Raw genomic sequence first — 14961 nt, forward strand, 5'->3', positions numbered from 1 at the left:
CTGTTTCCACAACATGTCCATTTGATTGAAAAATATGCATTAAAATGTAAAGACTAAAGGTCAAATTAGCCCAATCTCCTTACACTGACCTCGGGACCAAGAACCCAGAATCAAGTAGGAAACATCCAGATGCTGAGAGGAGCTCCCAGTTTTCAGTTCTGATCACAGGGAAAGAACTTAGCCCAAAATAGTTTTTTGTTGTTGTTGTTTAGACTACCTTTTTTTTCTTCTTCTCTCTCTCTGCCTATTTGTTCTGTACCCCATCCTGTCTCTTACAGTACGTACACTCAAAATGGTTGAATAGAAGAAGGGTGAGGAAAAAATGTGTTCGTCAAGGTGACACAGAAAATCTAGAAGAGTCGATAGGAAGTCAAGTGGTTACCGTAGTCATGCAGAGGAGTGCTTGTTTGTTTTAAACCTTTCACTGGCTTTGATGCCCTGTGTGCGTGCGTGCGCCTCTGTTGTGGGTAACAATGCTTATCTCTCTGTGATGGACCTGTAACCACAGTGTTAGTGCACCTGACCTTGCTCAGTTGCCTGCGGAAAGCCCCTGAGGGGAGCGACGTCTGTCATTTCTCTGGAACATCTCTTTCCTCTGGTCATTTTCTCTTTTTGTCACCTTTCCCCTCTCTCATTTCTCCCTTTGCCTGTCTTTTCATCCCCCTCCCCTGCTCCTCTTTCTCTAATTGTCCCTTTTGCTCTGGCCCCTAACCCCGTGTGTGTGTGTGTGTGTGAGAGAGACGTGGTTCACTGTCTTCAGTGGACCTGTGTGAATGCCTGTTCTGCCTGAATGGCTCTTCACAGAGCCAAGGACGGTGTACACGGACAGAGTGAGTGACGGGCGGGCAGGCAGAGTGGTGGGCATACGGAGAGGCGGGCGGGCGGGCAGGCAGATGGAGTGGTTGGCGAAGAGAAGGGTGGGCAGGCAGGCGGACGGGCGGGCGGGCGGGTAGACGGAGTGGCGGCGGGCAGGCAGCCAGAGTGGCAGGCAGACGGATGGGCGGGCAGGCAGCCAGAGTGGCAGGCAGACGGATGGGCGGGCAGGCAGCCAGAGTGGCTGGCAGACGGACGGGCGGGCGGGTAGACGGAGTGGCGGCGGGCGGGTAGACGGAGTGGCGGCGGGCAGGCAGCCAGAGTGGCAGGCAGACGGATGGGCAGGCAGGCAGAGTGGCAGGCAGAGTGGCAGACGGAGTGGCGGCGGGCGGGCAGACGGAGTGGCGGCTCTGAATACTTTCCGAATGCACTGTATGCATGTAAGTATGTGCATGTGTACATGCCAGTACACAAGCAATCCATTGGAGCGAAGGAGGTCTGGTGAAAGTGGGAGACTGAGTGAGTGAGACATTTGCTCTCCCCTGTCTTTGTCCACTGCTGAGCGAGCGGCTGGCTGGCTGGCTGGCAGGCAGGCAGGCAGACTGGCTGGCAAACACATGAAGGCCGACACTCATTTTGTGCTGCATCTCCCAGCCTGTTGGGTCAGAGGACAAAACTGCAGAGCTGGCTCTTTTCTGTGGCCAGCAGTGGACGAAGACAGGGGAGAGCAAATGTCTCACTCACTCAGTCTCCCACTTTCACCAGACCTCCTGGTTTACTTATGTAGTTGCATGTGCATGCATACAGTGCATTCGGAAAATACTCCTTGAAAACAGAAATATCACATATACATAAGTATTCAGACCCTTTACTCAGTACTTTGTTGAAGCACCTTTGGCAGCGATTACAGCCTTGAGTCATTTTGGGTATGACGCTACAAGCATGGCACACCTGTATTGGGGACTTTATCCCATTCTTCTCTGCAGATCCTCTCAAGCTCTGTCAGATTGGATGGGAATGTTTTACAGGTCTCGCCAGAGATGTTCGATCGGGTTCAAGTTCGGGCTCTGGCTGGGCCACTCAAGGACATTGAGACTTGTCCCGATGCCACTCCTGCGTTGTCTTGGCTGTGTGCTTAGTGTCATTGTCCTGTTGGAATGTGAACCTTCGCCCCAGTCTGAGGTCCTGAGCACTCTGGAGCATGTTTTCATCAAGGATCTTCCCCAGTCCCTGCCACTGAAAAACATCCCCACAGCATGATGCTGCCACCACCATGCTTCACCGTAGTGATGGTGCCAGATTCCCTCCAGACGTGATCCTTGACATTCAGGCCAATGAGTTTTGGTTTCATCAGACCAGAGCATCTTGTTTCTCATGGTCTGAGAGACCTTTAGGTGCCTTTTGGCAAACTCCAAGCGGGCTGTCGTGCCTTTTCCTGAGGATCGGCTTCTATCTAGCCACTCTACCATAAAGGCCTGATTTGACGGCGTGCTGCAGAGATGATTGCCCATCTCCACAGAGTTCTTGGTCACCTCTCTGACCAAGGCTCTTCTCCCCAAATTGCTCAGTTTGACCTGGTGGCCAGCTCTTGGAAGAGTCCTGGTGGTTCCAAACTTTTTCCATTTAAGAATGATGGAGATTCTTGGGGACCTTCAATGCTGCAGTCATGTTTTGGTACCCTTCCCCCGATCTGTGCCTTGACACAATCCTTTCTCAGAGCTCAACGAATTAGTCCTTTGACCTCCATGGCTTGCTTTTGCCTCTGACATACACTGTCAACTGTGGGACCTTTTATATAGAGAGATGTGTGCCTTTCCAATTCATGTCCAATCAATTGAATTTACCACAGGTGGACTCCCATCAAGTTGAAGAAACATCTCAAGGGTGATCAATGGAAACAGGATGCACCTGAGCTCAATTTCGAGTCTCATTGCAAAGGGTCTGAATACTTATGTAATTGAGGTATTTCTGTTTTTTATTTTTATATAAATTTGCTAACATTTCTAAACTTTTATTGTGTAGATTGATAAGAACAAATTGTATTTAATACATTTTAGAATAAGGCTGTAACGTAACAAAATGTGGAAAGGTGAAGGGGTCTGAATACTTTCTGAATACACTGTATGGAACGAACACACACACACACACACACACGGATTTGAAGGGTAGGGGGTTGGGGTGAAGCTCCATGTCTGTGGCCTAAAACAAGCTCACACCCTAGCCCCAGTCTCTAAGGAGGACCTCAAGACCCAAGGCTCAATGTTAGACAGTAACAGGAAACACTATTCTGTTTCACTTTCTCACCTCTATACATTTCTCAGTAGCAGGGGCTCTCGAGTGTTTCGGTGAAACTGCGGTTGTATTTCCAAGAGCAGGGCCAAAGGTCAGACTGACTGACGTTGTCATTTTCCTGATGTTACACCTTCAGTGGAATGACTTCCAGACCAGAGTGGCTGTCATATGTTTAGCTGCATAGGCTAGCTATTATTACCATTTGAAATTGCAAGATAATTGACACACAAGTCTGACTAGAAAAATGGTCTTGTTTGTATTGCCTATGCAGCCTGTTAGTATCTCTTTACTATTGGCTGCTCTGTTTCCTAGAAACCTGTCATTTCTCAGTTTAATGATAGTGCTGCTGTCCCCACATCCTTGATGATGTCATATCTAGCTAGATCTGGTTCATATGGCGTTATCACCGTACTTGCCGCTGCTCTCCTCAGACTGCTCACAACCGAGAACAGCACACTCTCTTTCCTGTGACACTTCTGAGGATTTCAGTTCCACTGCAGGGTTGTTTGATAAACCTGCTTCACCATAAAGATGCCGAGCTGGGTGTAAAGTCAAAAGGCAACCACCAAGGCTGATTAGCGTGTGGTCTAGACCAGGGATCATCAACTAGATTCAGGAGTGGGTGGTCAGGGGGCCGGAACATAATTACAAATCATTTGTAGGTTGCAGATTGACTACAAGAACCACAAACCGATATATTTGACTCAAGCATAATCATTTCAGAATGTTTATACAACCATGTGTTTCTGTTATGCGTGGAAATACTAGAACAGATTTCCAAAATGGAAATCACTTGCCGCTGATTTCCTGGTGATTTTACAGTCTTATGTACAACAATGAAAATTCAACCCACATTTGTATCTTTTTTTTGTTGTTGTCAGATCTTGGGGATGGAATAAAACCACCTGTGGGCCACCAGTTGGGGAACCCTGAACAAGGCCTATCCTCCTATAGTACAGAATGTCATGTGTGGATGTGGAACAGGGACTATTATACAATATCAAATTCTGAATCACCTTATGAGTTTGCCAACCAAAGGAAATCTCAACCCAATAACTGTAGCGTATGAAAATCCTCCTGTATTGAGTAGTGTGTTATGTTTGTGTATTTGTACTGATGGGGAGCTGGAGGGTAACATTTGGGAAGTTTCTGGAGAGGGTCCTGATGATGATGACCCCAGGGTCAGCGTAATGTTGGTGCAAAGCATGCTGGGAGTCCTGCCCAGGGTAGACAGTGTGAGCTGTGAATATTTGCTTTGCCACACATCTGTGGGTTATATTGTCAATTTTCTCCAACCATATTATCAAATGTTGTGTGTGTGTGTGTGACTAAAGCTGAAACACGATTGTGAATGACTAAGATTGAAAGTGACCAGTGAGAAGTGCAATGGAATCGGAGGGCGTCACAAGCAGACCTCTGTAAATTTCCCCTGTAGTGCGCTCAGCGTCATATTGAGCTTTAAAGGTGCCATCTGCAAACAACAGCAAAGCGGTCGCCCCGCCACTGTTTTGGTAAACAGCTGATCTCTGAGATGAGATGTTGTTGGGATGGTCGCTGAATGAGTAGCATGAGACTTTTTGCTTCACATCAAACTGTTGTGCTGCATCTCTCTCTCTTTGCTTTTCCCTTGTGGCTTCAGTGGCTCAGGGCATACCTTATTAAGTACACTAAAATGCTCTAAACAAGCTCCAAGAGGGACAAACAATTTGGATGCGTTGTGTATACAGCCAAGGAGATGGCGTCAGGCGGTTCGAAGCAGACGGCTAACCAAATATGGCATTTGTCCAACATTTAGTTTTCACAGGCTTCCAGTGGCGTCACCCTACCAAAGCGTTCCTGTCACTAACTCTCAATACATCAGTCAGATGTAGCCTATCTAATGCTGCGTCCTGTTTCTTTTAAAGGTTGAAGAGCTCTGGAGTTTTTGTTTATGCTAGACCCTCGCTACATTTATTTGCCAATCTGTTCCACTTGTTTGAAAGTGTCAGTTTTAGTTGACATAGCCTAGCTATGGAGTGTCCACTGAACCGCCGGCACATTTGTTTCAGTACACAGGCTCGGATCTGGGGTGTATCATATTTGTGTAGGCCTAATTTCTGATAGCTTGTGTGTGCGTGCGCGCGCTCGCCCACCCGCCCAGTGGAGTGCTGTCTCTGTGTAGTGAGTCAGTGCAGTGCCAGTGGGTGGTGCAGCAAACTGGAAAGAGACCTGGTATTAATCTAAACAAGGGGAGATTCCTTCCTTCCATAACCACGTTTCCATCCACAGGCTTTATGCGAGTAAAGTCATGCAGTATACAGTGCATTCGGGAAAGTATTCAGACCCCTTGACTTTTTCCACATTTTGTTACGTTACAGCCTTATTCTAAAATCTTTTCCCTCATCAATCTACACACAATACCCCATAATGACAAAGCAAAAAAATTTTTTTTTTTAATTAATTTTTTTTTTTTTTAAATGTAAATTACATTTACATAAGTATTCAGACCCTTTACTCAGTACTTTGTTGAAGCACCTTTGGCAGCGATTACAGCCTCGAGTCTTCTTGGGAATGACGTTACGAGCTTGGCACACCTGTATCTGGAGAGTTTCTCCCATTCTTCTCTGCAGATCTTCTCAAGCTCTGTCAGGCTGGATGGGGAGCGTCGCTGCACAACAATTGTCAGGTCTCTCCAGAGACGTTTGATCGGGTTCAGGTCGGGTGGTGAAGTGCACGATATGAGCTTGATGCTCCTTTCCAATAAATATCCAGGGTCTTATTCTGGTGACATGTTGATCAATGATTGACTGCAGTTTGACAAGTCAAAATATTCTCGCTGTTATCCATTTTAATCTCAAGTCTACCCACAGTGCATCTGCCAACTGTTGGCTGGAACACATGTGCCAAGACCAGAGGAGGCACATTTGCTTTTTAACGCAGCAGCAGTTTGTCACAATCGGTAGAGTTAGACATGCAACGGAAACACATTTTTATTCGCTACATGAAAAACTAAAACTCACTTTTAAATTATTATTTTTTATCTGCAACAAGTCAGTTTGGTGAAAACACCACTGATGGGAAAATGCACATTCTTTATGCAGATTTTAGGATATTTGCATGAAAATCTGTCACCGATTGGATGGAAATCTAGCTACTGAGTCAAATACTTCTAATTTCTCCTTAAAGCTGTTGGGATGAACAATGGCTCCATGTGATTCATTCATACTAAGACTCATGAGGACAGGAAACGAGGGGGAAAGGAATCTCCTTTTGATGTGCCCAACCTGTCTGGGATAAGCATGGGATGTGTTCCTAATGGCACCCTATTCCCTAAATAGTGCACTCCTTTTCAGCAGGGCCCATAGGCCTCTGGTCAAAAGTAGTGCACTAAATAGGTAATAGGGTGTCATTTAGGACGCACCCATAGACATTTCATCGGCTCACACACTGTGTCACAGGGTCACACTCATCCGCCTCAGCCCTCTGGAATCCACCCGTTTTCTCTCCCCCGCTCTCCTTTGTCCCCCGCTCTCCTTTGTCCCCCGCTGTCCTTTCTCCCCCATCTTATACTGTCTCGCTCATTTCCTTTCCATCAGCCAGCATGTGGAACAGCTCACACATGACACACAACAGCAGAGCTATCATCAGCATACGACGAGCACTTTCCTTCTGTCCATTTTCTCCTGAAAGAACAGTGAGGAGATTAATTTTCAAAGGTGACCTTTGCCCTGTCATCCCATGGGGCTGTTGATGACTGGCCTCCCCTCCTCCCTCTGAGCTGGGCTGGAGACTGTGAGTGTGTTCCCGGAGGAGCAGCCTTCCTCTCTGGGTCTCTCCATTCTGAACTGGGCCTGGCCTGGAGGGAATGAGTCCTGGCGCTCAGCCCAGAGAGTTCCACTGAGGGATACTCCAGGGGAAGAGCCAAGTTGGATTTTCAACAGCAAAGACTTGAACACACAGGAACACGTACTTTAGACACTCTGACACTGAGAAAGACCGACACACACACACAGCCTGCATGTCCCAGTGGTTTTGCGTTTCCCACTACTTCCTCCACCATCTGGATCCCCTCTCCATCTAGTTTTGGAGGTCTTGTTGGAGAGTGCTGTAGAGCGAAAGGAAAACAACATCAAAACAGCAATAGATCAAATGAATGCATCCTGATATGTCTACTCCCTAAAAAAAAAAAAACACAAACTAACGCTCCTCACTACGAACACTCAGTCAAATGTTCAAGTAAAGCAGAAGCAAACTGTATCTTGAAACGTCTCTTAATGTGCCTCAAACACACTAGTATGACGTGGTTTTTTGAAGGGAGTTGCGTCGAAGCGGATGTGGTGAGTTACTGGAACAGAGTGGTGTTTGAGGTGGTGTGTTACCGGAACAGAGTGGTGTGTTACCGGAACAGAGTGGTGTTTGAGGGATCTAGGACACAACGTGCTGTAACAATGTCTGCTTGATCTCGGACCCTGTCTCTCTCTGCCTCTCTGTGTGTCCTCCAGGGCTCCAGTCCGAAACTGACAGCACGTTGCTCAGACATCCTGGAGATCCGCCGCTGCAACTGTCTGGAGATGCCGGACAACACAAACACGTTTGTTCTAAAGGTGAGGAAGAGGAGACTCTTCCTGTTATTGGTGATCTAGCTTCATGCCTCATTTCTTGTCCTTTTCTCAACATCGCCTATTCACACACACACAACCATACAGCCGAGCCAGTCTGTTCTCTGTCCAAAAGCACTCCTGTGGATTTGTAGTGAGCATTGAGCTTCCACATGAATTACACACACACACACACACACACACACACACACACACACATAGTAATATGGCGCCAACAGATATGGCAGCTCTGCATCTAGCTCCTAAGCAACTTTTCAGTATTTTTCTTTCATTATTAGGCCTGAATATTGTTTTTGTGTGTTATTACATACAGCCAGAAATAAGAGCGGCGGTAACTCACCAGCGTTACTACTAGGAATACGATATTACCAAATTGGATCCTTTGTTTCGTACCCCCCAGGGAAATTGAACTTATTCCAGGGGCTGCTCCAAAACACCACTGACGGAGAAGAGGTATTCAGAGTGGACTTCTAGTCCGACTCAGGAGGCGTGCACACCATCCACCGCTTCAGAGTATATAGTCTCTGGATAATAAAGTAGCCGAGCTCAGGGCGAGGATCTCCTTCCAGAGAAACATCAGTGATTGTAACATACTCTTGTTTCACGGAAACATGGCTCTCTAGGGATGATATACTGTCCCCGTCCATACAGCCTGCTGGGTTCTCAGTACATCGGAATAAAGACAGGAATAAAGAACTCTCCGAAGAGAGAAAGGCGGGGGGGTAGGTTTCATGATTAACTACTCATGATGTTTCTGTATGTTATGATAATCACAAGTCCTTTTGTTCACCCGACCTAAAATACCTCACAATCAAATGCCGACCGTATTACCTCACAAGATAATTCTATTCAGTTATAGTCACAGCCGTGTGTATTCCCCCTCAAGCCGATACCACGACAGCCCTCAAAGAATTACAGTGGACTTTACACAAATTCGTAACCACATATCCTGAGGCGGCATTTATTGTAGCTTTGGATTTAAAAAATGCCAATTTGAGGAAACCGCTACCAAAGTTTGACCGACTGTAGTACTCGCTCTGGAGAAACATTGGACCACCGCTACTCAACTTTTCAAAATGCCTGCAAGGCCCTCCCTTCGGCAAGTCTAAGCACGATTCCATTTTGCTCCTCCCTTCCCATAGGCAGAAACTCTAACAGGAAGTACCTGTGCTACCTGTGTCTATTCAACGCTGGTCTGACCAATCGGAATCCATGCTTTGATCATGCGGCCTGGGATATGTTTCGGGTAAACATAAATACACGGATACGGTGACTGAGTTCATCAGGAACTCTACAGAGGATGTTGTACTCACTGTCTAATAAAACCTACCCAAATCAGAAACCGTGGATAGATGGCAGAATTCGCACAAAACTGAAAGTGTGAACCACCTCATTTAACCGTGGCAAGGTGACTGGAAATCTGGACGAATTCAAACAGTGTAGTTATTCCCACCGTAAGGCAATCAAACAGGCAAAACGTCAGTACAGAGACATGGTGCAGTTGCAATTCAACGGCTCAGACACGAGACTTGTATGGTAGGGTCTACAGACAATCACCGACTACAAAGGGAAAACCAGCCACGTCGCGGACACTGACGTCTTGCTTCCGGACAAGCTAAACACCTTCTCCCGCTTTGAGGATAACACAGTGCCACCGACGCTGTCTGCTACCAAGGACTGTGGGCTCTCGTTCTCCATGGCAGTGAGTAGGACATTTTAAGCGTGCTAACCCTCGCAAGGCTGCCTGCCCAGACGGCATTCCTGGCCGCGCCCTCAGACCAGCTGGCTGGAGTGCTTACGGACATATTCCATATCTCCCTATCCCAGTCTGCTATCCCGACTTGCTTCAAGATGTCCACCATTGTTCCTGTACCCAAGAAAGCAAAGGTAACTGAACTAAATGACTATCGCCTCATAGCACTCACTATTGTCATTATGAAGTTCTTTGAGAGGCTAGTTAAGGATCGTATCACCTCTACCTTACCTGATCCTAGACCCACTCAAATTAGCTTACGGCCCCAATAGATCCACAGACGATGCTGTTGCACTGCACACTGCCCTATCCCATCTGGACAAGAGGAATACCTATGTAAGAATGCTGTTCATTGACTATAGCGCAGCATTCAACACCATAGTACCCGCTAAGCTCATCATTAACCTCGGGGCCCTGGATCTGAACCCTGCCCTGTGCAACTGAGTCCTGAACTTCCTGACGGGCCTCCCCCAGGTGGTGAAGGTAGGAAACAACACGATGACTTCGCTCATCCTCAAAACAGGAGCCCCACAAGGGTGCGTGCTCAGCCCCCTCCTTTACTCCCTGTTCGCCTCCAACTCAATTGTCAAGTTTGTAGACGACACAACAGTAGTAGGCCTGATGATCAACAATGACAAGACAACCTACAGGGAGGAGGTGAAGGCCCTTGGAGAGTGGTGCCAGGAAAATAACCTCTCACTCAACATCAACAAAACAATGGAGCTGATCGTGGACTTCAGGAAACAGCAGAGGGAGCACGCCCCTATCCACATCGACGGGACTGCAGTGTAGAAGGTGAAACGTTTCAAGTTCCTCGGCGTACACATCACTGACGATCTGAAATGGTCCACCCACACAGACAGTGTGGAGAAGGCGCAACAGCGCCTCTTCAACCTCAGGAGGCTGAAGAAATGTGGCTTGGCCCCTCAAACCCTCACACACTTTTACAGATGCACAATTGAGAGCATCCTGTCAGACTGTATCACCGCCTGCAACCACAGGGCTCTCCAGAGGATGGTGCGGTCTGCCCAACACATCACCGGTGGCAAACTACCTGCCCTCCAGGACACCTACAGCACCTGATGTCACAGGAAGGCAAAAAAGATCATCATGAACATCAACCACCCAAGCCACTGCCTGTTCACCCCGCTATCATCCATCAAAGCTGGGACTGAGAGACTGAAAAACAGCCTCTATCTCAAGGCCATCAGACTGTTAAATAGCTTTCACTAGCCGGCTTCCACCCAGTTACGCAACCCTGCACCTTAGAGGCTGCTGCCCTATATACATAGACTTGGAATCACTGGCCACTTTAATGTTTACATACTGCTTTACTCATCTCATATGTATATAATGTATTATATTCTACTCTATTTTAGTCAATACCACTCCGACATTGAGCAATCTAATATTTAAATATTTCTCAATTCCATTATTTTACTTTTAGATTGGTGTGTATTGTTGTTAGATACAACTGCACTGTTGTAGCTAGGAACACAAGCATTTCGCTACACCCGCAATAACATTTGCTAAATATGTATATGTGACCAATAGAATAAGATTTGATTTGACACACACACCCTCTGCCAAACTTGCCTTAGTTTCTTCCTGTTCCAATTCTTGTGCGTGTCACGTCTTTGTGTGTGTGCGTGTCACGTCTTTGTGTGCGTGTGTGTCACGTCTTTGTGTGTGTGCGTGTCACGTCTTTGTGTGTGTGTGTCACGTGTGTGTGCGTGCGTGTCACGTCTTTGTGTGTGTGCGTGCGTGTCACGTCTTTGTGCGTGCGTGTCACGTCTTTGTGTGTGTGCGTGCGTGTCACGTCTGTGTGTGTGCGTGCGTGTCACGTCTTTGTGTGTGTGCGTGCGTGTCACGTCTTTGTGTGTGTGCGTGCGTGTCACGTCTTTGTGTGTGTGCGTGCGTGTCACGTCTGTGTGTGCGTGCGTGTCACGTCTTTGTGCGTGTGTGCGTGCGTGTCACGTCTTTGTGCGTGTGTACGTGCGTGTCACGTCTTTGTGTGCATGCGTATCACCACTTTCTGTGTGTCTGTGTGTGTACATCTCCTTAACCAGCAGTCTTGTCTCATCCCCAGGTTAATCACTATCCAGGTAGTCTCATATTTGAGACCGACAATGACCAACAGGTCAGCTCCTGGACAACAGAAATTAAAGAATGGATAAACAACAGGTGAGAGACGTGCCACATCTAACCTAAATGTTAACACTATTTATCATGCTACTCTTCTCCCTGTCTTCTGTCAGCCTTTTTCTTCATCTAGCTTTTTGTTGTGTGTCTGTGTGCGTGCCTGCGGAGCTGTGTCAGGTGCAGCCCTGTGAAAGAGGAAGCGTGGGGGAGGTGTGTCTCAGTGGGGGAATTTTCAGGACCTTTCTGCAGATGTCTGGATTCTCCATCTCACTTCCCGTTCTGAGGCCAACACGGTTTCAGCTCTGCAGCACCCATGTCCCAAGGGTTTCTCTCTCTCTTACTCACTCACTCACTCATTTTAGTCTCATGCATTTCTCTCCTGCAGTACTGACATCTAGTAGTTAGTATACTGCTATTAGGATTCCACATTTGCCTTCAAAATGGATATCCCGTATTAAATGGCTGAAGTGTGCAGGGAATGATGAGCTATTGGACACCCATGGCTTGGCCACACTTTCAGCATGTCTGTTATCATGCTGTTCCAAATCTAGCAGCATACAAAAATATATGATTGTGCATATTCATTAGTTTGCGCACGTGTGCAGCTATTTTTCATGTGTGTTTGAGATACAGTGCCTTCGGAAAGTATTCAGACCCCTTGACCTTTTCCCCCTCAACAATCTACACACAATACCCCACAATGTCAAAGCACAATGTTTTTTTTTTTTAAATGCTTGCTAATTAATATAAACTAAATACTTTTACTTAAGTATTCAGACTCAGTACTTTGTTGAAGCACCTTTGGCAGCGATTACAGCTTGGGTATGACGCTACAAGCTTGGCACACCTGTATTTGGGCACTTTCTCCCATTATTCTCTGCAGATCCTCTCAAGCTCTGTCGTGTTGGATGGGGAGCATTGCTGCACAGCTATTTTCAGGTCTCTCCAGAGATGTATTTGTCGGGGCTCTGGCTGGGCCACTCTAGGACATTCAGAGACTTGTCCCGAAGCCTCTCCTGTGTTGTTTTGGCTGTGTGCTTAGGGTCGTTGTCCTGTTGGAAGGTGAACCTTCGCCCCAGTCTGAGGTACTGAGTGCTCTGGAGCAGGTTTTCATCAAGGATCTCTCTGTACTTTGCTCTTTTCAACTTTGCCTTGATCCTGACTAGTCTCGCAGTCCCTGCCGCTGAAAAACATCCCCACAGCACAACCATGCTTCACCGTAGGGATGGTGCCAGGTTTCCCTGGACGTTCAATCTTGCTTTCATCAGACCAGAGAATCTTGTTTCTCATGGTCCGAGAGTCTTTAGGTGCCTTTTGGCAAACTCCAAGCAGGCTGTCATGTGCCTTTCACTGAGGAGTGGCTTCCGTCTGGCCACTCTACCATAAAGGCCTAATTGGTGGAGTGCTGCAGAGATGGTTGTCCTTCTGGAAGGTTCTCCCATCTCCAGAGAGTTACTCTGGAGCTCTGTCAGAGTTCTTGGTCACCTTCCTGACCATGGCCCTTCTCCCCCGATTACTCAGTTTGGCCTAGTGGTCAGCTCTAGGAAGAGTCTTGGTGGTTCCAAACTTCTTCCATTTAAGAATGATGGAGGCCACTGTGTTCTTGGGGACTTTCAATGCTGCAGAAATGTTTTGGTACCCTTCCCCAGATCTGTGCCTTGACACAATCCTGTCTCGGAGCTCTACGGAAAATTCCTTCGACCTCATGGCTTGGTTTTTGCTCTGAAATGCAGTCAACTGTGGGACCTTGTATAGACAGGTGTGTGCCTTTCCAAATCATGTCCAAATCAATTTAATTTACCACAGGTGGACTCAAATCAAGTTGTAGAAACACCAAGGATGATGACTGGTAACAGGATGCACCTGAGCTCAATTTCAACGGGTGTAATGTAAATATTTGTTTTTTGTTTTTAATACATTTGCAAAGTATTAAAATAAATATTATGGTGTATTGTGTGTAGATTGATGAGGAAACGATTTTACTTCATCCATTTTAGAATAAGGCTGTAATGTAACAAACTGTCAAGTTGTCTGAATACTTTCCAAATGCACTGTATAAAGTATCACAGAAAGTCTAAACCCCTTGGATTTCTTCACATTAAGGGGATAGAAATGGATTTAATTGTTGTTTTTGTCAACGATCTACACAAAATACTCTGTCAGTGGGGAAAAAATTTGAACATCTTCTAAAGATTATTGAAAAATGATACCTGAGATAAGTATTCACCCCGCTGCATGTTAGAAACTCCTTTGGCAGTGATTACAGCTGTGAATCTTCTTGGGTAATTCTCATAAGATCTTTGGCAGTGATTACAGCTGTGAATCTTCTTGGGTAATTCTCATAAGATCTTTGGCAGTGATTACAGCTGTGAATCTTCTTGGGTAATTATCATAAGATCTTTGGCAGTGATTACAGCTGTGAATCTTCTTGGGTAATTATCATAAGATCTTTGGCAGTGATTACAGCTGTGAATCTTCTTGGGTAATTCTCATAAGATCTTTGGCAGTGATTACAGCTGTGAATCTTCTTTGGTAATTCTCATAAGATCTTTGGCAGTGATTACAGCTGTGAATCTTCTTTGGTAATTCTCATAAGATCTTTGGCAGTGATTACAGCTGTGAATCTTCTTGGGTAATTCTCATAAGATCTTTGCACACCTGTATTGTGCAATATTTGCCTATTTTATTTTCAAAATACTTCTAGCTCTGTCAAGGTTTTGGGGATCATGGCTAGATAGCGATTTTCAGGTATTGTCTTAGATTCTCAAGCAGATTTAAGTCAAAACTGTAACTTGGTTGCTCAGGAACATTCACTGTGTTTTTGGTAACCAACTCCTGTGTACATTTGGCCTTGTCTTTTAGGTTGTTGTCCTGCTGAAAGGTGAATTGCTCTCCATGTTTGGTGTAAAGCAAGTTCTCCTTTAGGATTTTGCCTTTGCTGTATTTTTCCCAGTATTGCTTTAGTGCTTTGTTGCATACAAGATGCATGTTTTTGAATAGTTTTATTCTGCGTGTTTGTATTATTTTCACTCTGTCATTTAGGTCATTATTATGGAGTCACTACAATGTTGTTGATCCATCCTCAGTTTTCTCCCATCACCCATTAAAATTGCTAATGGCCTCATGGTGACATCTCTAAGCAGTTTCCTTCCTGTCCTGCATCTCAGTTCAGAAGGACGACTGCATCGTTGATGTGTCTGGGTGGTTTAATACATCATCCACAGCATCATTATTAACTTGACCGTGCTTGAAGACATATTCAATGTCTGATTTGTTATTGTTACCCATCTACCATTCACTGCCCTTCTTTCTGAGGCTTTTGAAAAGCTCCCTGGTCTTTGTAGTTGAATCTGTGCTTGAAAT

General features: G+C 46.0%; 1 protein-coding gene across 4 annotated transcripts in view; it reads left to right on the top strand.

Moving 5' to 3' along the window:
• The window catches only part of LOC110525097 (SH2B adapter protein 3), a 59944-nt gene that overhangs the window by 32864 nt on the left and 12119 nt on the right, over positions 1–14961 (top strand). For 2 of the 4 annotated variants that reach the window (XM_036979411.2, XM_036979413.2), the window contains exons 3-4: positions 7587–7688; positions 11546–11640. In XM_036979411.2, coding sequence (XP_036835306.2) covers positions 7587–7688; positions 11546–11640 — 197 coding nt within the window. Of the gene's footprint in view, positions 1–7586; positions 7689–11545; positions 11641–11775; positions 13678–14961 lie in introns of those variants that run through there. The other 2 variants (XM_090237012.1, XM_090237011.1) reach the window with 2 other exon arrangements.

Source organism: Oncorhynchus mykiss, chromosome 6 (genome assembly GCF_057628025.1).
Source record: "Oncorhynchus mykiss isolate SJ-2025 chromosome 6, ASM5762802v1, whole genome shotgun sequence".
NCBI lineage: Eukaryota > Metazoa > Chordata > Actinopteri > Salmoniformes > Salmonidae > Oncorhynchus > Oncorhynchus mykiss.